Below are 27,392 nucleotides of genomic sequence, written 5' to 3' on the forward strand. Positions count from 1 at the left end.
ATTTTTAACATCATTAGTCTAGCTCTGCTCTCTAGTGCTGGAAGTTGCTCTGGAAGTGGCTCTGAGCATATGCTAAATTAATGTAATGTAATGTAGTCTGTAGGCTGACCTGCTACAATGTGCTGGCTCAGTGCTTTTTTTCCAAGTCTTTATGTTTTGAATATCAAACCTAGATATCTATGGAACAAGTCTTGTACAAAGCATGCATTCCATTTCACAATAAAATGTTATGGAGTGTAATCATAAGTGTTGAAAGTGTTGTATGCTAATAAAATTAAATTTAATTGATCTAGTTTAATTTGCGTCAGCAACAATTACCAACAGCTAGACGAAATAAAGCGTCAGGTGAATACTTGCTCTCGGGGTGTTTCATTGGTGGTTTGATCATTACGAACAAGCCTTGAATTCAATTTTGTTTTATTAAAGTTCATTAAATATATGACTGCCAGAAGTCAGGTTAGGTTGAATTTTGTCATTTACTATTAAGGTTTCTTCTTGCTCAGCTCACTTGTTACTAAGAGATTTCAAACATGCCTGTTGCCATAATTGATGCAGCTCTTAACAATCTCACATTTGACGCATTTTGTAATTGTTGCCTTTAGATTTTTTTCGCTTTATTAGAAGCAGATTGTTAATGATAGTGTTTCAAAGAATGAGGAGAGGTATTGTGAATTCTCTCACTTTAAAAATGTTTGGCAAGTGTAACACTGAATTGTGTGAAAGCAGTATCCTCAGAGGGAGAATAGTTTTGGTCCCAGAATAAATATTTTTTATTGACTGCAAAGGCAAAGACCAGAAAAACAATGATCTGTCAAGAACACAAAACAATCATTCAGAATTAACACATAAGCAAAACACTTTTTTTCTTATAAGTATCTATTTAATTCTAAATAATTCCCATGCCAGTTATCTTTTTTAAAATTGCACAAATACAAATATTTACTCCAGTGCATCAGGAACAAGACTTTATTTTTTTATTTTTATGCATTCAATTTTCTTTAAACTGAAGATCAACATGTCCGCGAGTTAGATGGCGCCTGTAGTTCTCACTAAGTTCTCTAGCTCTGGAATGGTATCTTTGTGTCGCGGTTCAGTCTCTCCGGGTCTCATGAATCTTCTCTGCTATTTTCTGCAGCTCCATGTCCATGGCAGCTAGGTTCTCCAGCTCCTTTTCCTGCAGGGACAAGCAAAAAAAAAAAAAAAAAAAAAAACACAAAGTTTGTTATGAAGACAGAATGACGTATTGTATCGGTTTGAATCCCATTCTAATTATTCCTCTTTCATGGGCAGTAAACCCAGGGTTGAATGTACAGTACAGCAAAGCATGTGAAATCTTTCTAAATGGGCATTTCTGCTTGACCCCATGGGTCAAACTTCTTTAATTAGACATCAATTAATTCTACAGCAACATACAAGACTACATCTGACTGTGGTCCTCCGGAAAATGAATGGATGGTCAATTAGGCCCACTGCCCCAAGTCCCTTTGGTAAAGTGTTAATGTGTGAATCCTTGGCTACACAAGAAAGAATCACTCATTTTCGCTCCTCGCTATGAGGGTACAGGCTATCCCTGTGACTGAAAGTTTACTTAGAAGTGAGAACAGAATAAAAGCAGAATAAAAGCAGCGCTATGTTCCGACTGGAGAGATCTGCAAACTGCCATTCCCAGTGGAACTTGTGGCAGTGCAATGTAATTACAGGAGCCTGGTGCAGTCACGCAGGCAATGAAGCAGAGCCGTATCGCTCCTGGCTGATTGACGCAGTCCTCTCACTGCTGGCACCTTTATTCCAGCAACAATATGACAGCTGTCAGTTAGTCTGGCCTCTGGCACACCCTCTCCATGTTTGCACTTTAATTCTGAGTTGGGCTTTGATGCTGCAATTAATCAAACACCCACATAAGGGAAATTGAAAATTCGGAGGAGCTTTAACTATGAGCATTTTCAGACGTCGTCTACCTGTTGTCTTCCGCTCTGATGAAAATGTTCAATATCTGAAAATGGCTGGAGGGGTAAATGAGAACCATCTTGTTGCAGTGCCTGCTGCTTTCGAATGGGCCTGTGCACAGATTTCAGGCTTGCATTCTCCCACAGAACGCAGCACAGTTTTATAGCCCACATCACTGGAGGACGGATGGTTCAAGCTCAAGACATTATTGAAGTTGCTGCTGCCTTACGCCTGGCAGCAGAAGGTATGTAATTCCCACCGCAATATTTTCACAAAGTTTATGATCTCGGAGGTACTGCTTGCTAAATAAGCCAGGGAAGATACTTCATTACGGATTGATTTATGTTCAGTATGTAAGTATCCGTCAAAACAAACCGTACGGCTTCCCCCAAGAAAAAAGGCATTAAGTTTATCTACAAACTTTTTATGTCCATGTAGATGTACACTTGCAAGAACTTATGGAAGACATTGAAAAATAAAAAAATAAAAATTTAGAAAGCACTTGATATTGAAAACATGGTGAACATAAATTATGCATGCGGTATGTTATTGGCACTGTTTTAGAATTGTTATTATGTTTATTTATATGATTTAATTGCTCAAGAGAGCAATTAAAAACTTCATATCCCAAAGACAGATGAATATTCTCAAATAAAGAGACAGGATTGGGTATTTACTTCTGGTGTTCTTCTGGTTGAAATTCTACCACTATAGTAACTGTGATATATCTACAGGGCCTGAAGGTATGGTGTTAAATGAAATTCTGTTTTGAAAGATTGAAAGTGAAATGATGAAAGGTTTCAGATTATTTGAAACCATCTGTGCTTGCAGGGTTTATTTCTTAATGAAAAATCTGTTACAACCGTAACACTCTGTGCTAAATGGTTCAGTGTGAAAAGTGTATGCCACAAAGGGAGACATTCAATATAACCTTAAGTACTTTGCTTAGATCTTCGAGTATCAAAGTTAAGCAAGTACTGCAATTTTAAACTCTCTCTCCATGTTTTCTGTTAATATCTAGCGATATATATCATATTTGTAATGATGTGTAAGGACTGAAATGCAACACTCACTTAAAACATCTAATATCTATTTTGTAACGTGTTGTTCATGGCCAGCATGGTTCTGTCGTATTTCATACCAGATCCAATGCTTAAGTGTACAGTGTACCATATTGGTCAGGGAACAGAGTAAAAACAAATATTTCTGTATACTTGGATACTCCTGAAATAATGTGAGCAAGCTGCCCTGAATGAGAGTGTCTGTCAAGCATATGGGTAATAATGAATGACTGAATATGCTGTTTAAAACAGGTTAATGAATGTGATTTTTTTTTTTTTTTTACATCTCTACTACATTACCTCCTCTGGAGTGAGAGGTCTCTTATGAAGAGTCCTCTTTTCCTCCTCCGGCTCCGACAGGCCGTTAAACTCGGCTCTCTTGTAGTTGAGGAATTTGGCGAGCTCGTCCATTTTGTTGGCTGGATACGGTCTCTTCTCCTGGAGGCGCTGGGGGAGAGCCTCCGCGCTGTCCAGTCTCCTGCTCCACCAGTCCCCCTCCGCCTGCCTCCTGTCCTCCTCTGTCTCCTGTCCTCCCCCCCTCAGAACAGCACGTTTCCACCAGGCGGGGTGATAGTAGCCCCGGTACTCCCAAGGGGACCTCTTTTCATACGTCTCCTCCTCACTCAGGAGGTGCGGTTCCGCTTCTTTACTCTTTTTGGCCAGGAGGTACCTCATAGCTGCCTCCCTCTCATCTTCCTCCTCCTCGTCATCGTCGTGACGTTTCTCGTCCTCGTGGTGCCTCTTCGCCTCCTCACCAGCGTGGTGTCTCTTTTCTGACAGGTGATGCCTCTTTTCCAGCTCGTCTTCCTCTTCCTCCAGGCTGTGCCGTTTGGAGACCTCCTCGTCGTGGTGTCGTTTTTCCTCATCCCTCTCTTCCTCCTCGCTTTCATCCGATTGGCTCCTCTTCTCCTCTTCGTCCAATGAATCTTCATTCCGCCTGTGCTTTTTGTGGTGGTATCTATGAGAGGGTTTCCAAATGCGTTTGTGTCTCTCCTCGCTCTCCTCCGACTCCTCAGATCTCTTCTCTTGGGAAGTGAGCTCCTCTGACTCTTCATCAGAAGGTTCTCCACTCCGTCTGGGCTTTTTGTGGTGGTGCCTGTGAGAGGGTTTCTGAATCCTTTTTTCTCTCTCTTCACTCTCCTCTGAAAATTCAGACCTCTTCTCCTCTGAGTTCAATTCCTCTGACTCTTCGTCCAAAGAGTCTCCGCTCCGCCTGTGCTTTTTATGGTGGTACCTGTGAGTGGGTTTCCAAATGCGCTTATCTATCTCTTCGCTCTCCTCCAGCTCTTCAGGCCTCCTCTCTTCGGAGTTAAGATCCTCTGGTTCATGCTCAAAAAAAATACTCCGTCTGTGCTTTTTGTGGTGATATCTATGAGAGGGCTTCCAAATTCGTTTCTCTCGCTCTTCACTCTCTTCTGACTCCTCAGACCTCTTCTCTTCAGAGTTCAGGTCCTCTGACTCATCCTCCAAGGAATCTCCACTCCGCCTGTGCTTTTTTTGGTGATATCTATGAGAGGGCTTCCAAATGCGTTTCTCTCTCTCCTCGCTCTCCTCCGACTCATCAGATCTCTTCTCTTGAGTCTCATGGTCCCACTCCTCTCCTGGTCCCTCCCCCACCCTCATGCTGTGCTCTGACCCGCTGTGGTGGTTTCGCTTAGACACCTCCCCCTCATCCTCTGCACTGTCTACATGGTGGCTTCTGTCCACTAGGTGATGGTGCTGCTCCCCCTCTGTCATTTTGTCCTCATGGATTTGTCGTTTCTCCTCCTCTGTCTTCAGGAGGTCTTTCAGGTTCTCGGCCTCCTCTTTGTCCCCCTCCCTGAGGTCAGGTTCCTCCACGTGCCTTTTGACTTCCTCTTCGGGTTCCTGGCTTTGATCTTCCTCAGGACGCACCACCTCTTCACCACTCTTCTTCTCTTCCGTTCCATGTTTTGAGCCTACAGATAAACAGTCAGGATCATTCAAAAGCAAATTGAGTAAAATGACCAGTTTCCAAAAGCTCTGAAGAAAACTCAATCTGTTTTCTGTTTTTGGCCAGGTCTGTTTTGGATTTCTGACTAATGTAAGACAGTGTGCAGTCTCTCACAATGCTTCCTACTCACTGCCTCAGGCAAAACCTCCTCATCTGAGCCTACATCTGATGCCACTGCAATTAAACTTCGTGAAAGTTCGGCCAGTGGTGTCAGAGCTTTTCAAACATTCTGTCAGCTGCCCTAATGACCTTGCAATTGTGTAAGTCATAGTCTGTTATTACTCCTGAAGAGCTACACCCCTTCAGGGAAACCCAACAGTCACACACTACATGTGTGAAATTCACCTGTGTTTTTCCCAAAAAAAGATATTTTTAACTCTGTTGACTGTGACATGCTGCTGTTTAATATTCGAGTCAGCAGTCAGCACTTAATAGTTTTCATTTCTTGCCATTCTGGTAGGTGAGATCATTGTTAGACTGTAGCTGTCTAGACTAATGAAGCAAGCAGCATATCACCTTTCATAGGCTTACTTTGATGGGAGAATTACTGCTCATTTTTTGCTTTTGCTTTGTATAACAAGGGATGAATTATTTTGGGATGTCTTGGGGTTTGAGAGCCTATTGCAAGCGATTGACTTGAGTTTTTTTGTGGATATGTTTTCATTAAAGTTCAGAGATATGTATTTGCCTTTTCACAAAGGACTTTGCCAGCAGCACAATATTAAAACAAGTCTGATGACACCTCATCAGCTCACCGCAGTGCAAGGACTGCCCAGAATGGCAATCAGTCCCCCTTCAAAACTACCTTCCTGCAACTCTAGCTCCTGACAGCAATAACACCCAGCTCATTTACACATAATCATGAAGTAGGAACCTGTTTACCTGGGAGGGGGTATTGCTGCATATTTTCCAATAGACTGAACACAGGAAATAACTTTAAAAGAAAATACTTTGCCTAGAAAACCCACATTTTTCATGTTATATATCAGCTTTTGGAAGATCTATAGGTTTGTACAAGATTGAGGATGCAATGAAAAAGAGCAAAGTGTGTTGAATTTAATTTGATCTGGAATTTAACATTCAGCATGATAGGTACATATATTTATTATACTTTTAATATATAACGCAAGACGCCATCAGCCTATACGCCCCACATTCCTTCAGAAAATTCACGTTTTGGATGAGTACATTGTGCTGTTGATAGTCATAGTCATGTGTACCGATCATATATGTTGTGTTAAAGTATTTACAGTACGTGAAGTCATAGATTTTACTATGCCTGATAGTACGTAACCATGTGCGAGAATCTCTGTTTTGTTTCATTTAAACATGTCACGAGCATTTCGATTCAGAATCTCAGCATCACTACAATGCAGTCAAAATCTCGGCAATTTAGTCTGAATCGAACGCAGCAATCTAGAGGTGTACAATGCAACGGGACGAATTCAATAAATCGTTACATGTCCTGCCGCTAGTTGTTCGTGTAATGTTACCCAGCATGTATAACGAAAGCTCTGTTAAACGTAAATGCAATCAAACAGCCGCGCCAGAATGAATGACCACTAAATATACGCAAAAGAAAACGACGGCAGGGAGATGCAATATCAATGGGAGGAGTGGGAATATGTTTTAAAGACTCCGCCTGATAACTTGCACAGAAGACTTTTTCCAAAGGTGTACGCAGATTTAGCCCAATCAAAGTTCTCATGTCAGTTTCCATCAAGAGGTTAGCAAATGCTGGACTATACTGAACTTACCTGCTTTCAGAATGTCTTTGCATTCTGGATCCACCGGCGGAGTGTTTGGTTTGGACAGTGCCTTCGACAGGACCTCAACGATACAGCGTGTCACCTGAAATTAAAGGCTCTGCTTATTTTCCTTGGACTTTTCTATTTCTGCAACAATAGTGTGTAACTTTTTGGTGAATCGTATTAATTTAAGTAGCAGATCTGTGTCGGAGAGAAGGGCAAGCATCTTCATTTTCTGGTTATCGAAAAACACGTACCAAATCCTCCCTCTTCGTCTCTACCCCAGCAGGAAGAGATAAATTATCTGGAAACGTAAGAATATTGAAATATTTTAAACGGTATCAAGACGGTATGACACCCACGTAAAGCATGCAGATATATGTCTGCAATTATCAGTGCCGCTACGTGTAGCAGGCTCTTCTTTCAAATAGATCAAGAAAGCAATCATGGTAAACTCAGTGCAAATCAAGAGTAGCTTGGAGATTCGTTTAATGTATCGTTATAAACAACCTGTATTTTTCCCGAATGATTTAATATTTTTACCATATGTGAACGTTAAAAGGAAAAGACAGAGTAACTAATTCATTTTGGTTACACGTCTGAACACTGAATAAAACTCCCACTTGAAAGAATCCCTTTCCCACCCGACGATATAGCTCTTCTTCGCACGGCTGCTGTCCACGGTCCTGAAATGCCTGTCTCCCCTCTCAAAACCTCGTCGTACCGAATAACATTTGCCTACCTGCGACGAAAGAAACCGCCAAAGCAACAAGAAACGTAAGTTTCATAATGGAAAATATGCTGATCAGTTGTCCTTTTCGCAACTGTACAAGATAGTAATACTGATTAAAAAAAGAAAGGGCAACTTGAAACAAAACTCATCGACGCCAAGTCCTCGCCCGTAGTGTGTCAGAGCCGAGCGGGTTTCTCAGCTCAGCGCACTACGGCAGACTGGATCATTCTGCTCCGGTATAAAAAGGGGAGGCACAAAAAAACAGTTTCAAGATTGAGGAGGCGTGGGAGACGTCCTCAATACCCCGAGCCTGCGTCATGATACCCCAACCGAGAAAATGACTTTCCATGATAAAGTCTTCATCGCTTAAGAGTAGTAGGCTATAGTCTTTTTGCAGAAGTATGCTCATACGTTTACCAGGACATTATTTTATTTGGGATTTTGCCTAAAGAAGCGTTTTTGATCCGTTATTTTCAATATTTTGATAGTGCTGGGGGGTGCATCAAGTTTGAGCTAAAAAAAAAATCGAAGACATAGCCTAATTTAATACGGATACATGTGGAAAACAGTTTGGGAAGCATCGTGGATTCAGCTAGCATGGTATTGATTAAAAATATGACAAAAAATGATGATTACTGTCAAGCAGAAGCAAAATGATCATATCATGTATCCTTTTATACAAGTATTGCCGATTGTACTGTAATATAAATATTATACTGACTTTGGCATCTATGAGAGGTCTTTGAAAAGATAATCCTCACAGGTTTTCTTGACAAGTGTTAATTAATTTAGATCTAATTAGCATTTGAAATGTATTTTAGGGTTTCTGGATAAAAAAAAAACAAAGTGACGCTTTTGTAAATTAATCCCAGGAAAAATATTTGTAGGACATGTCGAGCAAAAGGTAAATCAACGGTCTTTAATGTGCAAGGCTGTTTAAAAAATCCTCGGTATACTCAACCAAAAACTTTCATTGAGTTTTATATCTTTAGAGGTCAACTCTCTGGGCTTTCTACACTGCCATCGGCAAAATTACTTGGCTCCTATGTGAAGCAGACAATTTCTGTCACCAGTGTCATCCACAGGCCCACTGAAATGTGCATATTTAGAATAATAATGTTCAAAAAGTGTAATTGGATGGATCAATCAGATTTCTAAACACACAGCAGCTGAGTGAGATACTCAAACCACATTTCCCTGGTAAAAATTCAGACAGAATAAATGGGCTATAAAATGCATGAAATAGAAAGACAGTACATCTGAGATGTACTAGATACTAGAAGCATATAAATTGCTTGTAAATCAAAAACAATGGTCTCTTCCATGCCTTTGTAATTCAATCATAGTTTCTATGGGCCTCATTGAGGATTCAATCACATGGTAAACTGTTGGCCCCGTTACTTTTGGAAAAAAATCTTAAAATTTCAGTAAATTGCTACCTGAGAAGGGAACTCAGGATTGTTTAAAATAGAGATTATCTCCAACTTACATTAACATTTTGTGACAGACAATGAAACAGTAGTTTTATATCGTATTTCCTGAATTTAGAGTTCAGTGTCATTTCTCATAAACAGGTGCTGGTTGTGAATTCAAACTCCAAGCAGAGTTAGATTATTTGTTGACATGCTAAAGGAGCTGAATTTGAAGTAATAGAAAAAGCAGTTGCAGATCCATAACGTCTTTATCAGGCTTGTGTGATTCTACAAAAGATCCTCTACGTTATTAATTGGATTTGCTGAACAGACACCACTATCCAAGGTGACACACATAACTTTCGCATTCTACACTTATATACCTGACTGCATGTAATGAAGCAACATTGGATAAGCACCTTGCTGAAATGCGCAACAGTGGGCCTGCAGTTTTCTGTACTCCAGTCCAATTCTCCGGCTTCTCTCCTACAGTCATGCTGTTGCATTGATTTTCATCAGTATCTGCGCCGTTGCTGTGCAACATCCCTCCCTCTCCTTGGAGCCTGTGTTTTTAGTGAAGTGATGAGATATAAAGAGTTGTGTCATCCACACTTTTTTGGCTGTTCTTATTGCCTGTTGCAACAAATGATACCATCATTAAAGGGAATACAATGAAATTATTCCAGTTAGTCCAAATGTGAGACTGCCCTATCTTCATAAAGTGCATTTAAGGTTTTCTTTATGCATTGACCTTTGCAATGATGATGTGCAGCACGAGAAATATGGACTGATAGCCAGGATGCACTCAATCCCAAAATAAGTCTTTTCATATACATGGGGTGCAAGTATTAAAGAAACTTATGTCACATCAAGGGGATATCTGATGGTTAAGTGATAATGAAAAGGTTTCTGGCTGTGACTCATTAGTTATTCTCTCTATGTATACACCCACATGTGTTCATGTAACTGTAAGCGCTAATGGCAGGTGTGAGTGCCAAATGCACTTTCTCCATGTCTGTGAACATGAACTACTATTAAAATTTAAAATGCATTCTTGAAATCTTTGTGGTTCTCTTTATAGGGTCGGTGTAGTATAGTTCCCCCTTGATGCCGCAAGAGAATCACAGCAATTTGGGTAAATGTCTCAGATATTCAAACATTTAAAAGGCACACAGATATGACTACAGTCTGGCTGACTTCTTTGCAACAGAAAGACTTGAAAATAGTTCAGTGGCATAGATTTTATTAATGCCTTTAATTGCTGAATATTAAAATAACACTAGAATGTCATGAGTGTAAAAATAATATTCTGAATTATTAAAAAACAGTAGCACATATCTTATATTTAGCCAAAACTCATTGCCCATGTAATGTAATAATCAGTCAACTATTTTTTATTCACTGCATGTATTTTGTTATTGAAAATATGTATGGTAAGATGGTATTGGCATTCAATTCTATTCAATTCAATTCAGTTTTAATCATATAGCGCTTTTTACAACATGAGTTGTCACAAAGCAGCTTTACATTGATATTCCAGGCCTGATAGCCCCTCAGAGCAAGCCAAAGGCAACAGTGGCAAGGAAAAACTCCCTGACCAATAGGAAGAAACCTTGAACAGAACCCGGGTCAGAGGGGGAGCCCATCTGCTTCTGGCCAGCACAAGAGAGTAAGACAGCAATATACAGTGCGTAATGGTATGTATGGTACCACAGTATTGGTATTGGTATTGATATACGGTAAAAGGTTTGGTCACGACAGATGAGCCTTGAGGGTTTTCTTAAATGCATTTGTCAGAGTCTTTGCTTTGAAGATTTTCTTGGCATCATCACTCCAACAGTTTCAAGTTACAAACAATTGTATCAGCAGGGAGGAGGAGATACTCAAAGGACCAAACCAAACTGGAATATCAAAGGCCACTTAATGAAGGGTTTTAACAGTCGGGATTAGCCAAGAGAAATCACGACCCCTTGGGAGACTCACGTTTCATACTCAACAGATTTCACACCCCTCAGTTACACTCCTCAATGGGTATTTTTGGGTGAAGGGTGTTACGTAAGACACAGTTAAATAATTCACGGGCTATTGATGTAAACCCGATGCTGTGAAAATACCACAGAGCCTTCAGCAGAATTGCATTAAATATGCAGCACCACCTTGAAGGGAGAAAGCAGCTGCCTTCATTATATGTAATGAGTGAACTTCTTAAAAGTCCTAATATCTAAAATATGGAAATATTTTATTTTTTTTAAATGGCCTACTTCAGAGGCCTGTCTTGAGTTTTAAAGAAGGAAGGATCTATATTTACAAATATCCAACCAGCCTATCAGCATAGTTAATATTTGTATGGAATATTGAAATATTTGAACAATTTATATATTGTACAGCTTGTAATTATTAGTCAGTGTGTTGCAGGACACTGTTTGAATTAGGGCATATGGAGTGGTGTTGTTTATAATAGCCTTGGCAGTTTTGTTCTTGAGTGTCATTAGAAAAACCATTACTGTGTGATGTATTCTGAACTACAGTGGTTTACCCTCTAGAAAAGACATTAACTTTATTGGCTTCAGTTCCTTCCTAAATATATCTGCATGTGTGCTCTCTATTATTGTTGATTCAGGATGACAGTGGTAATTCTTGCAGAACTTCCTTCAAGATCCCAAGGACACATATTGAACTTGAATTTCAGTTGCAAGGCATCCAGATATTTGAATGACCTTCCAACCCACCCAAAAGCCATTTCTGTATTTTTTAATGCTCTTAATACACTTTCAGACAATAATGTTCTCTTTTCTGAATGCAATGTGAAAGAGCACCCCCCCCCCCCCCCCCGTTGTTGTAGAGTCAGTGTAAGACTAACCTGCAAAAATGATAATAAATGCACATATATGAAAGATACATTCAGTCTACCCATATGGCTAAGATTTTCCTAAGCCCTACACTGACCTGTACCTATCAAAACTGCCCTCAGTTGGGCTAAAATGCTCTACGGACCTTATAACCGCCCAAAACAAAGAGCTAAAGATAATCCTTCAGATACAAGTTTAAGGCATGAAAATGAGAAAAGTGGGTCAGACTCCAACTGCAGCTTCCTGCCAGCCCGTGTTGCTGAGGAGGTTACAGTGGCGGGCAGTCTTTGATGTCTTGGCAGCGGTATTTACAGCGGAGACTCCGGGGTGTGCTGCATGAGTAGGTTTTCAGGCCGATATGACAGAGGAGCAGGGTAGTGCTGTAACTCCGGAGCAAGGTGGGTTAGTCTAAGACAGACGAGAGAAATGATACTCATTAATACAGCCCAGCCAATGATATTGGCGCTCCAACAGCTAATTTATCTTATTGCATATTTCCAGACCACATGCTGGACTCCAAAGCAGACATGCAAATGCAGCTGACCCACAGCAAGGTAAAGTACTGCAAAGCTGTGATTGGTTGTTAACACATGATTTACTAAAATTGTAATTTTACTTGTATTAGCAGAAGCAAATTAATCTCTCAACTATTTTGAAGTTATTACTGAATTATAATTAACAGAATACACATCACTGATCTTGTACACATCAGTGTTTTTGCATAGCAAAATCTGTTTAGGATTACAACAGATCTAATTTGATGACAGCGATGTACGTATTTGTATGTTACTTTGTGATTACCCTCAGCAGTTTTGCATTTTTTACATGGTGGCTACAAATTAAATCTTGTTTCCGTCACAGGGTGCATGTCAAGTCATTCCATCAATCAAGTGTTGATTTCCTCCACTTCAGCGTCCAAAGAAACGCAGTGGGAAGCATTTCACTGCAGTTCGGTATTCCATTTCAGGCTGGCTACAGCTTTGTTTTCCAGCTCTGAATCTCGAAAGCTGAGTGCAATGAATTATACAGGCATCATGCTCTGAATGTTCAGGGCCCTATTAAGTATTAATATTTCATTGAGTCATAAAGAGCAGCACAAGCTTTAAAGCATCGCAGTGGCAGAAAAAAAAGAGCAGAAAATATTTAAATGGACCTTTACCACTGAAAAGAAGGCTGCCCTCAAGGCCTTTGGACATGCGATTATTTGTCTTTTATCAAAGGTCGTTTGTGTGCTGGAATAAAATAAGAGCCAGAGGAATAAAAAATTAGTGCTCGAAAAAGCTTTTGAGCTTTGATCTGTGCTCTGACACAGCACTCTTCTGAGTCAAAACTAACAGGATTATATTTTTTAATCACAAAGAGAGGCATATGAGCATTTTTTTTTGTTTTGTTTGGTTTTCCAGCAAACCTTATCAAAGGTAACAGCGACGAATGTCCTCCAATTTTCCTCACAACAGCCTCTCTGCTTCAATTTCGAAACTCTGATGAAAGCAACAGCTGTCACACTGGCCTCAGTGGCCTTAAGCTACCAGTACAGGGCCTCACATATGCCCTGTGATATTTGCGCATATTAATGTGCATTTTTTCCACTTCCTCACTGCTCTGTGCAGTTGTCAGGGAAACTAAATTACCAACTAAAATGCCAAAATGCATCCTCGTACTTCAGGAGTTAATTTGGCATGTTCAGCCCAGCCAACGAGCTGCAGATGAAGTATCCCTTTTTATTTTACCCAGCATTGTAGGCAGATAAGGGTGTTACTGGGATTTTAATATTTTCATTTTTTTGTTCTATGCTATGTCTCCAAATGGCTACCATACATGTCCCCTCGGTTCACATGCAATTCGATGTGATGGATGCAATGAATCAATAATGATATCATAAAATGTTCCTTATAACCATCTATCACAGTTCTATTATTCATTGTAACAAGGATTTTAATTACATTCTGAATGAAAGTGAACCACCATACAAATACTAATTATCTTGCTCTTGTAGATTATCACTAGGTCTTATATATACATTAGTGTGATGTTAGCAAGAATGTTGTCCTTAAAATTGTTAGACACCATATGTGCAAATATTGCATTCACACACATATAGCATCTCCTGAGGCTCTGCACAACTTATATTTAATCTATGCTGTTTTTTTCTTTCATACGCCTTCAATGAATCTGTTGAACAGCATGGGATAAGATTGTATTAGTCTTCTGGCTCATCACTCAAAAGCCTAAAAATTCATTACTTTTAGAAGATCAATAAATAGTTACAATAGTTACAAAACTTACATTTCATTTTCAGTTAACACACTGGGTAAAACTGAAGGTTATTCATCTAAAGACTGTAAACTACTTTCTGGGCCCTTTAGGTAAGTCTCAGAGACAAATAATATGATTGATTTGTCCACAGCTGTTTTCATGGCGTGCTCTCCAGCCTTGTCATGTAAGTCTTTGTCTGAATTAAGGAGTCTGTTGGGCGGTTAGTGTTCACATAACAGTGGTGTACTGGCCATTGGGCATATCGGACAAGTCAAAAAACAAGACAAGTTTTCAATGTTAGCTGTGTGCTGTTATCGAGGTAAGAAAGCTAGCTGGCTACCTAGCGGGTTAAAGGGAACTTCAGGACCGCTGATGTCCAAGTTGTACCTAGCTAGCTAGCTAGCTGCATTAAGCACGATGATATAAAACTTGCTACTTGATGTATATTCAGAAGAATATAATCATTTGTAAAGTCCATGCACATTAACTAATTAAGAGGCAGTGTCAGTTGTAGACAGAACTTGAGAAGCGTAGCCAAATATACTTTAATTCCCAAGCACCCCCACCCCCGGGCAGGTCCTAACGGATAAGTCCAGGGCTGAATTTCTTTCCCAGTACACCCCTGTCACAAAACCACACACCTTTCTGGGTCACAGACAGCTGGAGCCATGTTACGTAAATCTCATCACTGTTCAGTAACACCGACTCATCAGTAATGTGAAAATAGGGCAAATGTTTCACATTCAACATTCTTGAAGGAATTTGTTGGCTCAGTGCATAAAAGCTGAAAGCCAGCAGCCTTACCATCCTGTAAACCTATTCTGCCTGATTTTCTGAATGTAGTATCATTATCATCATATGGTCTTTTTTTCCCCATGAAAAACATATTTCACCCAGCATTTGGTAAAAATATGTAATAAAAATACATTTTGACAAATCAGTTGTTATGTAAATAAATAGACAGGTGAATGGATGATAGCTATAAGAGAGCAGTAATGCTTTATGAATACAGACTAGAGACAGCCCTGGAAATCCCATTGTGTCAGGTGGGGGCAGAGATAACCCCCCATTAGAGCAAAGCCAAGATTTATGTGTTTACATTTGAGCAATTAGGTGCAATATTTATATAATATTACATATTTGTGTTGCTAAATACAAAATGCTTTAATTATCATCTCAAAAACAAGCAACAACAATAGACTATCAATTAACATCTATCTATTTGCATTTTAGTAACCATGGCAGCACCGCATTTCCACGGTAACAGTTTATCTCTCTTGAGTTTATTCTTTATCATGTTAAAAAGCTGATTAATATTCGATGTGAAATGTAAAGCGAATCATTCAAATATTCCACTGTGAAAGGAAGATTTTTCTAAGTATCTGAAGTATGTAATTTTGAACTCTGAGCATAAATCAGTTCCACACTATGAAATATACATGCGGCTCTGTGTAAAACACATTTTATTGCATGCTGCCCTGATGGTTTTCCAAATATCTTTTCATTTATAATCAATCCCCATGGATTTCTGTCCATGTACTTTATTTTTTAAAAGTTAATAAAGTCACCAGCTAATGCACCAGTGGACTCCTCCTGCTTAATCTGAAAAACAAAGAGGTCCCCCAAGTTTCTTGGTTTTACCAAAGCAATTTTCCTAGTAAATTGTCCCACTGAGAGAAAAATGTCTTTAAATAATGGCCACCCCCCTCAGGATCAAACAGGACAGCCACATTACTTGCTACTACATTTGCAGAAACTGTACTCATCTACTTTCCATCTGTATAATTTTGCCATTCAATCAGTCAGTTTATAAAAAACATTGTTGTTTTTTATAGGCTTGTTGGCTTATTGTACATGGTCAGGACTTATTAAAGCAATGTTTAAAATGATATAGATTTCTAGCTCTCTGTATCAATGTCCCATTAACTTATCATTAATAGGTAATTCATTATTAAAAACATTATCAACTTTTTTGCAATGCTTGTCTTAAAGTTTGTGTTGCTCACTCCTTACAAATTCCAGAAATGCCACTTCAGAACAACACCTGTATAGAATCAGCTGGTATTCATGTGTTTTCATGTTTTTTTTTGCTTTTATGAGTCGTTTAAATGGGGGTGAGTATTACTTTTAAGACACTCACTGTAAAATAAACAATCAACAGTAATAACATGCCCTGCAAAAGAATCAATAATTTATCAATGTTAATTAATATTTTATTAAGAGTGAATGAAGGGTTCATCATATAAAGGAGGACGTTTTGAAAAATGTAGGCAACACGTTTAATTTATGATGACCCGGAATAACCTGCACACAGTTTGGGAGAAATCTGAAAGCGGATGCATTTCATTTCATGGCAGGACTGAGAGAAAGAGTGGCAGCACACCCATTGTCATGGAGATCTTCAAATTTCAGTTTGGGAAAGGGTGGTACTGTACAGGCCTACTTACAGTCAAAACAGTATCTGTCAGGGTGCAAATTTGTTTTGAATATATAATATGTAAAACTATGAAGAGGGAAAATGACAGATAAAAATAGGTGCAAACTAGATCCTACAAGTTTACTATTTTGAATTCTGAATGTCTTTCCTTATTACTGCTTTTACAGTGCCACATAGCTAAAATCTGCTCAATGAATAAAAACCTTTTTTAAAATACAGCAGTGCTAACATTGCAACTATGTTTCTAGGCCAGGTTGATTAGTTAGCATATGCATACAAAGTACATTCAAGGTGACCAGACGGCGAGTCAGTGTAAAGAACACAAGAATCCAGGTCTTATTGTGGTCATGTTTTCTTTTTTGATTCGATAAACCAGACACACAAGAGATGGTAGTTAGACCACTGGAAACAAATGGAAATAGACCAATGGAAATGGACCACTGGAAATGTTTCATCTGGCCAATGTTTTAAATGAATGTATATACTGTATTATCACTTAGACATTTATTAGAGTTACTGGACCAGTGCACCCTTCTGTTATAAAATGTGCCCTATACACAGCTTTGTAAAATGTGTTTCTTTTTCCTAACTTATTTTAGTTTTATGTGAGATGCTATTCATTTTGTGGGATTATAAAACCCCACTCGTCATCTGAAATGTAAATTTGTATTGATTTTCCCAAGCTTTTACAAAGAGTACTGGTACCATGATACAAGATGACAAATTTCCTCATTTCTGTAATATGCCGAAATAACCTTGAGCATTTGCACTGAATATTGATGTTCTCAGCTGAGAATTACCACATTAATATGTATTATATAACAGCATATATTGTACTATTATTGTTAAAGATAAAAAGATGAAGCGTGGTCAAAGGGGGACATCATGATACATTTACAAACAGGCAATGATGTATGTATATGATGGGTCATAAACAATTCATGCAGGAAGTTTCATTATGTATTTATCTGGTTATCAACATTGTGGAACATCTAAAGTTGGATTATTAGGAGTTAGTCAGGCGTTACTCAGCGTATACACTGCCACTTAATTTGTGCACAATCTGATTAAAGACATTACAGATTTCCCCAACTATTACTCAGAAAATGAATGACAGGGAGTTCTGCCCTCTCCGAAATCACAGTAATCTTCACTGATTACCTTACACTCAGCCTGCAGGCCTTCGTCATCACCCTCACACATCTGCACGGGGGCAGGCAAAAGAAAGAGCGAATTTGCAGGCGAGGCCCGGTGGCTGAGCGAAGGCGCGGTCTGCAGGTGTGCTTTTCATCTGCTTACTTATACATTCAGGAAGCAGATGGCAACAAAGGTGCTTTGTGTTCGTCTCTCTGTAGAACACAAAGATGTTGTCTCTCTTTTCCCTCCTACGCCGGACAGTTCACATCTCCCTCTTTTGTTCTGGGAATCTCTCCTACAATTTATAATGCCTTGTCAATATACCGCTCCCTGGAACCTGTACCTGGAGGGGTTGGGGGGGGTGGCTTGATTCTAAAATGTCAGCGATCTCCCCAAACAGGGGGCTGGGAGAACAATGCCACCATCAATCATCGAATCATATGAATCACTGCATATGCACACTTTAAAGAGACCAGGGTTGGTACTGATTAAACCCATGTCCTGTCATCATTGTCTCTCCCTCTCATTCATTTGTCTCTGTGTAGCATCAGTCTCAAACTAACTGAATACACGGCAATGACAGCTCATTAAGTATTACCTGTACGATTCAATCTAAATGGCACATATATGAAATGGCCATTTCTTCGTATCATTTAAGGATATTTCACAGGTGTTGCCTAACAGAATCCCAAGGTAAGCCTTGTCCTGGAGTAACTGAAACATTTCTGAGTATTTCTTCATTGGCACAAAAACCAGCAATTAAATATTCTCCCATAATCCCTCAAGACATACTGTAACTTTAATCCAATCACTGACATCCACCATATGTTCAAACACACCACTGAAGAAAAGTTCAACTTTTAACCCCCCCAAATCCTCCTAGGTAATTTTTTCATAAGTGGGCTACATGAAATAGAGCTATTTTAGTTTGAAATCACCACAGTACAGTACTGTATGTCTTTTCAGAAATTAGTGCTGTGGTTAGTTCATAGCTAATCAAGGACTGTGAAATTTTTGCTATGCCTGCTCTATGAATTATAAATACAATTCATGAGAGAAGCCACTTGAGTTTTCTGACGCAGAGTCATGGATTTTGAAAAAATCATGCTATCATGGTTCATCATTTGGTTTTGAAAAATATATATTCCCAGAGAATAAAATGCAGTGTATGTAATGACATGCGTTGTTCACAGTATCGAGCTCTTGCTGTGTAGCATCCTGTTTTGAGCCTTTCTTCTTTTCCTGGCTTGAGAATTTCTTTGAATATTTGCCATCACATTTTAACATTTAGTGAAATATTAATCTGACAAGTTGTACATGTAACAATGATACTATGGAAGGGCTGCTTGCACGTGTGTGTGTTTATGGAGTCTCAGCTGTGATTAACAATTTATTTTAAAAAAAACCTGGACAATGCATGTGCAGCATGCAAACAGTCTGATTTCATCAGTAAATAACTATGCAGTCAGGCGTACAGTAAGAGACACTAGAAGAGTCTTCAGGAGTTCTCTAGAGAACTGAGATTCTCTTTTTAAAAAACTGGGTGATGCATATGTCATAAATTAGACATATAAAAACTATTTTTGAAGTATTATTTTTAAATATTCTGATTATGCCCATCTGTTTTCTTTTTTTTTTTTTTTTTTTGCACTGCCGCCGTAAATCTGAGAAAAATATCAGGGAAATTGGAAAACCCATGAGAGGAGTTTTCCCCCTGCTGCAGTCTGCGTGTTTCCAGGCACATCTGAAAGCTCATTAGGAGGTGAGGACATGATAGCAATTACAAACAAGTGCTGATTCCCGGCAAGGTCTGTTTGGCATTGTGGTCTGCACGGCGGGATTCCAGTGGACACCCTTAAGTCTGTGTAACATGCTGCATATGAAAATTATTGTGTAGTGCTTGCTGAATGGGCCTGCAGCGAGACAGGTTTGTCGACGCAGGTCTAATGTCCATAAAGTAGTGCCTTTGGGAGGAGGTTCCTTGCCAGAGCTCTCATGATCTGCTTACCTGCTTGCTCGTGTGAAACATCTGCATGTCTGACATTATAGTCGAGAGTCAGAGCCGCTGAGCACAGCGTAGCCCAGATCGGCTCCTGGCACTGTGCCTGCCTGCGCTGCTGTGGTTGAAAACATCATCAAAGTTGTATGTCTGGTTTTGCTGCTCCATTGCCTTGTGGTCTGTGTTTTTTTTTTTCTTTTTTGCTCATCCTGGACTTCAAAGAAAAGAGGAATAAAGGCCTGTGCAAGTGTCCCATCTGAGACCTGCTCATTAACCTTTCACCCAAAAGGAAGGGCCTGGAATGCCCACACTGCCTGCGGAATGAGCTTTCCTTCCGCTGGTTTATTAACATGGAAGGGTCGTCCTGCAGTGCGCCTCTGTCAGACTTTTGTAAACTGGTGCATTGTTTTTTGTCCGATTGCTCCTTCAAAATGACAAATGCAGAGCTGCTCCTCTTGAGTGAGACGGAACTGAGTCGCTCTCTCTAAGATTCAGCTGGCTCAGTAACTCTCTGGTGGTTCCAAAGCAAAATAGCCTTGCAAAAAAAAAAAGATAAAAGAGAAAACTAAAAAGAGTAGTGATGGTACCACAAGAGCAGGGGCTCTTCTTGAGGGTGTTCCCCTGGCAACACTTGATGCAGCGGAGTAGTAGAACTATTGGGAAAATGGGCAGCATTGCAGTGTCATGGTAACATGACTTGTGATCGGAGGACTGCTATTTACATCCAGGACTGGGCACTGCTACAGCACCCGAAATTGCTTCAGTAAATTTATAGCTGTGTAAATGGGTGTGTTATGGAGGTGAGCTACAGTATATATGCTGAGCAAATAAAACATGATGACGTCTGAAAAACAAAAAGCAATTACATTGCTACAGATTTATTCAGACATATAAACGCTTCTGCAATTAAGTGGTAAACTGGAAAAGTGCACGTTTTCATTCTTAATTTGGTTCATAACAAATGCAAGACATATGACTGTAGATCAATTAAATACCCAGCAATGCCGTATCGCAAACAGCAGAGAGGCTTCTTTCTAAATGATTCTACTCCATGCAAAATTGATCAGGCTTTTCTCATATTCACACTCCCCTATTGTTAATAATGAAGAGAGAAATTAGTGGTGAGTCACAAATTGCACAGATGAGGTCATTTATCATTATAATTGTGTAATATCATTTAAGTGCTACAGTGAAATTCTGCTCCTTACTCATATTATTTGCCACAATAGTTGCTTATAAAACAGACAACCCACACATATTTCTTCTGCCGGCACTGATTGTGCAATTACCCTTTAATTGTGTCCATTTCTTCATAAAAAGTCAGATCCTGTGTGACCATGAAAAAAATCTCTCTCAGACTCCTTTATTCCAAACATGTTGGCTTTATTTAATTATGAACAATTATATGTTATTACTGCTATATCCAGTGAGAAATTAACCACAAAGATATTCACAATATTAACATGAATAAAGATGCACCATGATATCTGATAAATAAATAACTTGGTAGTCCCAAAATGAATAATTCATTTCTCTGTAAAAATATATACAGGAATATAATAGTTTAGAATAATTTCAGGTTTCAGAGTAAATTCATCATTATTTCTCAACCCCATTTGCATGCTAATTTCCAATCCTGTTGACTGCAAAAAGAGTAGACTAACTTCTTAACTTAGTTGAATTGTAACTTGGACTGAATCACAGTTTTGTGTCTGATTTTAGAAGAATTACATAATTTCTATGAGAGAACAGTTATGCAATTTTCAAGCAGTTTTACATTTCTCCAGAGAATTCATCATTAACTGTAACTGGTGATTCTATAAGCAACCTAATGGTTTGTCACTATGCATTCTGACTTGCCTTCTAACCATACTCATGCTTTAATTGGCATAAATGTAACTTCATTAAATGCCAGCTAATAAGAGCTGGTTTCTATCTGGTTTGCACTGAAAATTTACTTGGGGGGGGGGGGGGGGGGTCTGTGCTAAACAGACTCAGTCTCTGGCATCCCCCATGTCTTGTAAAGCCAGCAGCTCTCTGAAAGCTCATGCATGCAATCAGGCACAGCTGTTTCAGGCAGATTGTTTGTCTGTGGTCAAGATGATGCAATGCTGGGACACCCAGGCCTGTGTGATTGGAGCAATAAGGCAGTTGTGAGGGGAAGACTCCTGGAAAGAGTAGGACAGTTACGTACCTGTCTGTGGCTTCTCTATCACTGTCTGTTTAGCACCACAGGTGCCTCAACAGACCAGTGGTGCTGCAGGGCCATGGCTATAGCACTGGCCCCAATCACAAGAACACTGTAGGACCATGGATCACACCAACCCTACTCACAGGAAAAATGTAGGACCATGGATCACACCAACCCTACTCACAGGAAAAATATAGGACCATGGTTCACACCATCCATACTCACAGGATCACTATAAGACCATGGATCACACTATCCATACTCACAGGAAAAATGTAGGACCATGGGTTACACCATGCACGCTCACAGGAGAACGTCAGGACCATGGACAGCACCAGCCCTACTTAGTCCTACAGGACCATGGACAGTCTTGGCTCCATACACAAGCACAGCAGCAGTAGCAGCACATCTCAAAGATACGGAGCCACACAAAAATACATCACCCCCATGGCTTTGTGGGAGGGTGTTCTGGGCTGACTGTGTTTTCTGACAGTTTTCAGCAGAAACAGTGGGTGGCTAACCCTCAGTGTCCCCTGTTGCATGTGACTGCCCATTTCACCCAGCCTGCCCCCAAGCTGTTTTACACAGGGACCGTTCACTGTGGCTCAATTTATTTGATGTCATTTTTTGTCCCATTTCTGTTGTTTTGTAATCTTAAAATGAACTCTAATTCCCTCCTGAGGCCCTGCAATAGCCTTGCTCACCGCATTATTACTGTTTACATCATTGCCTGGTCCTGTTCTTCCTCTCTCCTGCCGACAAAGTGACCATACCAGCACGGCATGACTCTACTGTTGGAGGAGACTATTGTTTTCTTGGCAGCAGTTCCATTCAATATTCAATTCAGTTCCATTCAATTCAATTGTATATGTAAAAAAAAGGAACGTTTCTTGCAGAGCAGCTTTGCGGAGATCCTGTGCCTACCTGTGTGTAGTTCATTTTTGTTGTCTCCCACTTCTGTTGCAAAGCAGCAGACCCACAGTCATTTGCACATACTAACGATGGCAAAGTAAAGCATACACAAATGATGCATACAGATCAGGACTGTTGTACATGTCTGAACATTTCTTGGCCAGGATTCCATCATTGGTCTCAAAGAGGGGTAAAAGCTAATGATTAGGGAGAGGCTTTATGAACCCTGGCATGGGCAGGGCCACCATGAGCAGTAAATTACTGCTCTTATTTCGTTAGCAAGTCAGACATCAAAACAGAACGGTTGGTTCAAATTAGTGAATCTCTCAAGCAGTGATTCACTGATTTGCTGATACCTCCACTCATTTTGGGGCTCATGAAGCCTCGCTCTCATATCACTAGCCAAAGCTGCTCCTCTCTTGTGATGTCGACCCATTTAGTTTGCAGAAATCCCCTTGGGCACCAGCCATCCTCTCACAGAACACAGAGGTGTCTCTTCTTAATTCTTGTTAATATATGTCTGAGTGGCTGGTAAAGGTCAGGTTGTTCTGATAGGGATATTCCTTTTATTGCTGTCTGATTTCATCTTGAAAGAAGCAAGAACAAGGACAAGAGGTGCCTTGCAGAAACTTTAAAATGCATTTTTTTTTAGGTTGAGGATTTTTACCATCAGTGGCTTGTTCACGCACTCTGTTTGTGCTGATGCCACACAAACATTAATGACCATGTTTTCGTTAGAGACACGAGAGCTAATGTGGAAAAATAGTGCAATAGAGCTACATAGATACAGGTATACAGGTACAGATACATTTACAGGTTTGCGCTTTAAATTTCTTGATCAATGATGACATTTACAACAACCATTACACTAAAGTTGAGTTCAGTAATTAAAGTAATTAATCAATGATTTTTTGGGGGTTATGATACAGTATTTGGAAGATTTATCTGCATTAAAGGTCTTTACCAGGTTAAACGCTTTCAGCCTTGACAAACAACTGTCTTTGACCCTTAAGGACTGATGTCTAATCCAATACAAAGCATCCCGTGATTCTCAACAGGGTCAGTAATCTTGCAGTGATTACAGCTCGAGACAGAGCCGGCTTATCTGCACAGCCTGGAGCTTGCAGTGACCCTGCAACCACAAACAAAACAGGAGGACAAATTAGATTTCTTTGTTAAGCCCCAGAACAGAAAAGCCTTGGGTAGAATACTGATTAGAATTGATTATGTCTGGTGTGCAATATTTATTTCTTGTTTATTACTATTACTATTATTATTATCATTATTCCTGTAAACTAACGTAAGTCATATACGGGCTCTGAAGCGTCTGGAAATGAATACTAAGAACTGGAGACCAGTCAGTGTACAGGCTACAGCATAGCCCGCTTGCTGTGTCAACTTTTCCTGCTGCTGTAGTGTATGATCCCAAGCCTGAAACCCAGCATCATTGTTGGGGCTGACATCTGCAGGAAAAACATGCAAGGCTCAGAGAGCGGAAACAAATGAGCCGGGACCAGGAGTGCACAGCGCTGGTGCACTGTCTGAATGCTGCTCCCGATACCAAGGAAAACCCTCTAGTGCTAATATATTAACCCTACAGCTGCAGGGAACCATTAATGCCCTCCGTCTGTACTACAATACTTCTAGCAATAACAAACTGTACTGTAGATGCTGAACATGGTTTAAGGACAACTGCTCTGAATGTTCAGTATTTCCCCATGCTTTAACTCATAAATCATTTTAGATGGATGATATTGGTTATAATAGTCGCTAATAATTGAATGTGGAAAGGTGAAGGTACTGAAATTAAAAAGTACTAAAAAGCTGGAGAAGTAAATGGTCTGATGTCAAATCAGCCTTAGAATGTTAAATCTACCCAGTATGCATTATAACAATACACAAACACCTACACAAGACATTTCTATTACATTTTACATGGACGGAAATAAAATACATGTCAAAATATGTAATAAAACCATCTTTTTTTAATGACATTTGAGAAATGAAAATTTTTATGACATCTGAGAAATGAAAAATAAGTTAATAAGATAAAAATAAGAAAAAAGACAGATAATCAAAACATTCTCATGTATTGAGACCATGTTCTTTCCTAGCATAGCTGTCTGCCAGAGCTGACATGCAGTATACCTTATTAAGAGCCTGCCTCGTTTCCTGTGAGTAGGCTAGATAGAGCTTTTGTATTGGTGAAACTGTATACTTTCAGGCACATTGAGAGTTGACAGCAATTCATTCCTTTGTACAAAACAGTAAACAGAACATCAAAAGCATAGTTCATTGCCACAGGAAGATCAACAGCTTTACAGAGAACCGCCTGAAAGGAGAGAATGGGTGAACACAACAGCCTGTGTGATCTGGCTGGGAGTGAAGGAAAATTGAAAGAGCAGAGGAAAATACGACAGGTTTTAGCATCAGGTTGAAAAAAAAAAATGTGTAGGAGGCAGGAGGAGACGTTTGGATCTGGGGCAGAGACAAACCTGAGGCATAAAGGAGCAGGGGAAACACCAAAAAACTCAGGACATGATTTCTGATGACTCCCTTCAATTTTTTGATTATGTCTCCCGCAGAACTTCTTTGAAGGAAGGTGACGTGTATATTTCAACAATGCTACAGAAATAACTAAGAGCCTGTCTATTTGCATGTCATTGTTAGCTGACTTAACCTGTATATCGGAGTCTTTACGTTTTTACAAGTGTATAAAGCCACACACAATTTACAGAAAGAAAACTACTGCAAATTCAAATAAGGCAACCTGTGCTACTTGTGTTCAGTTTAATGCATAGCATTGCATTTTTAAGGGTATTTGTTGAGTACTATCACATTTCGCTGACTTCCTGAAATATTTTTTTTAATCTCCGACACACTCAAAAACAAAACAGACTATTCAGTTGAAGAATTTTCTGGTGTTCTGCACTGTTCTACCTATTGAATCCACCAACAGAGGTGGATGTGTTTGGGGACTTACTGCAGGAAGCCAATTTAAGTCCAACAGCAAATACTACAGAGAGTCTGTATAGTACTCTTGCTGAAGAAGTGAGAAAGTTCACTTATTTTTTGGTTTGTTTTACTTCAGGTAAAGTTTGAGAGGAATGGAATCTGACAGCCTGAGTCATTGTCACCCAAGCTATTTTCCAGAGGATGGTGATGGCACCCATTCTCATTGCCCATACCTGGGCATTTATTCTTGTTACAGGACTCCGATGATTTCAGCTGGGGAGAATATCCAGTTCCTCCAATCAATCCGTCTCCATGTCCCTGCCAAAGCTCTGCGGGTACTTTTGTCCTCAAACTGCCAATCAGAAATGCACACAAAAGGAAAGCTGAGTAAATCAACAGAATACGATGTCCTGTCCTTCCCTGTCCTGTCCTGTGCTGTACAAGGCCGAAGCCATGCTTCCTCATCCGCGGCACCGCAACCCTGAGACTTACTTGCATGTAAGTAAGAATAAATAAGTGAAGCGGCCAGGTGTCCAAAAGCTTGTTTGTCTCGTGGGTAGATATGTTCCAAATGCGTTCCAAACAATATTTATGGAAATGAAAGAGACAACATGCGGCCCGCTTTGTCCAATGCGGTGCTTGATATGGAAATTAGCCATGCAGGCGTGGGCTGAGCTGTTTTTTAAGTGCAAATTACCCATGAGTCACAGGAAAACAATTGGACTATTATTGAAATAGATCTGGTTTGTAAAGCCCAAAGTTTTTCATCTTCCCTTTTTTCATGCTTTTACAGGAGAAAACAGGATTTGCAGTCTGTATTCTCATGGGCCTGTACGGCTATCAGCATTGATACTGCTGTACCTCTAGCATGTAAACAGGTCTTCTGCATAAGAAGAATAGAGAGGAGATACTTACAGCTTACAGTAAAGTACTACATATTCTTGTCACAATAAGGGGGAATTCAATCAAACCACCATGGTGCTTTGTCCTTAACTTCAATTGATGAATATAATCAAGTATCATAGTATCTTTCAAATTCATTTTTTTCACAACCTATTCATTCCATTTCAGTTAAAAACTAGAAATGACGTGTAGAAATCTACTAAAACAATGAAAACAAGACTGAAAGAAGCACAAAGCAGACTTAAATCCATTACTCAAAGTTAAGGATAGCACATGACTTGAGCTGACTTAAATCCCTCTTCAGTAAAATGCCCCTAACATCTTAATGCAGCCAGTTATAGCTATGATCTATCACTTGTCATCAATTCATTTATTTGCCTCTGCCACGTAATTTTTGTTCACATTCAAGAGTTCTGTACTATTTTTTTCTGGTCCAAAAACATGAACAAATTGTATTTCAAAAGACAGATATTATCAGCACAATGACGTCACATAAACTTCACAGTAGAGGATTTCAAAATACGACAATATGGTAAAAATACACAATTTGTCAAATTGCATTTTCAATCAAAAGTAACATGGTTAAAATAACATGAATGAAAATCATAGAAAAGATTTTCAAAATATGGCAGCCATGAGCAGAGAAAATTTAAAGACAAATGTTACACTTTTTGCTCTCTGTTGCTGATTTTCCCTCTTTGTTAATATGTTAACATATGGATTTTGGTACCTCATCAAGTTATACATTACAGACAGTATAGCTTGATGTTCTTAAGCTTTCATACACTCATGGAACACACTTACATACACATTACTACAATTACATGCATGAAAATATGCATCCCTCCACCAGCTGGTCACAATTTGGGCTGAATGCCTT

At 39.5% G+C, this 27,392-nt stretch overlaps 1 protein-coding gene across 1 annotated transcript; it reads right to left on the reverse strand.

Annotated features, from left to right (window-relative positions):
- Positions 1 to 767: 767 nt before the first annotated feature.
- chgb (chromogranin B) lies at positions 768 to 7,677 on the reverse strand. The gene is made up of 5 exons (XM_036549279.1): positions 7,471 to 7,677; positions 6,986 to 7,032; positions 6,738 to 6,831; positions 3,309 to 4,945; positions 768 to 1,174 (listed from the first exon to the last, which is right to left on the reverse strand). The coding sequence occupies exons 1-5, from the start codon at positions 7,514 to 7,516 to the stop codon at positions 1,091 to 1,093; spliced, it is 1,908 nt and encodes a 635-aa protein (XP_036405172.1). The 5' UTR covers positions 7,517 to 7,677; the 3' UTR covers positions 768 to 1,090.
- Positions 7,678 to 27,392: the final 19,715 nt, after the last annotated feature.

Source organism: Megalops cyprinoides, chromosome 17, assembly GCF_013368585.1.
Source record: "Megalops cyprinoides isolate fMegCyp1 chromosome 17, fMegCyp1.pri, whole genome shotgun sequence".
NCBI classification, from domain to species: Eukaryota; Metazoa; Chordata; class Actinopteri; order Elopiformes; family Megalopidae; genus Megalops; species Megalops cyprinoides.

Excerpts from the sequence above, each read along its gene's own strand:
- chgb (XM_036549279.1), bottom strand. The coding sequence starts at position 7,516 with ATGAAACTTACGTTTCTTGTTGCTTTGGCGGTTTCTTTCGTCGCAG. Across the intron at positions 7,033-7,470 it reads GGCGGTTTCTTTCGTCGCAG|ATAATTTATCTCTTCCTGCT; the intron begins GTAGGCAAATGT and ends TTACGTTTCCAG. Across the intron at positions 6,832-6,985 it reads AGACGAAGAGGGAGGATTTG|GTGACACGCTGTATCGTTGA; the intron begins GTACGTGTTTTT and ends CTTTAATTTCAG.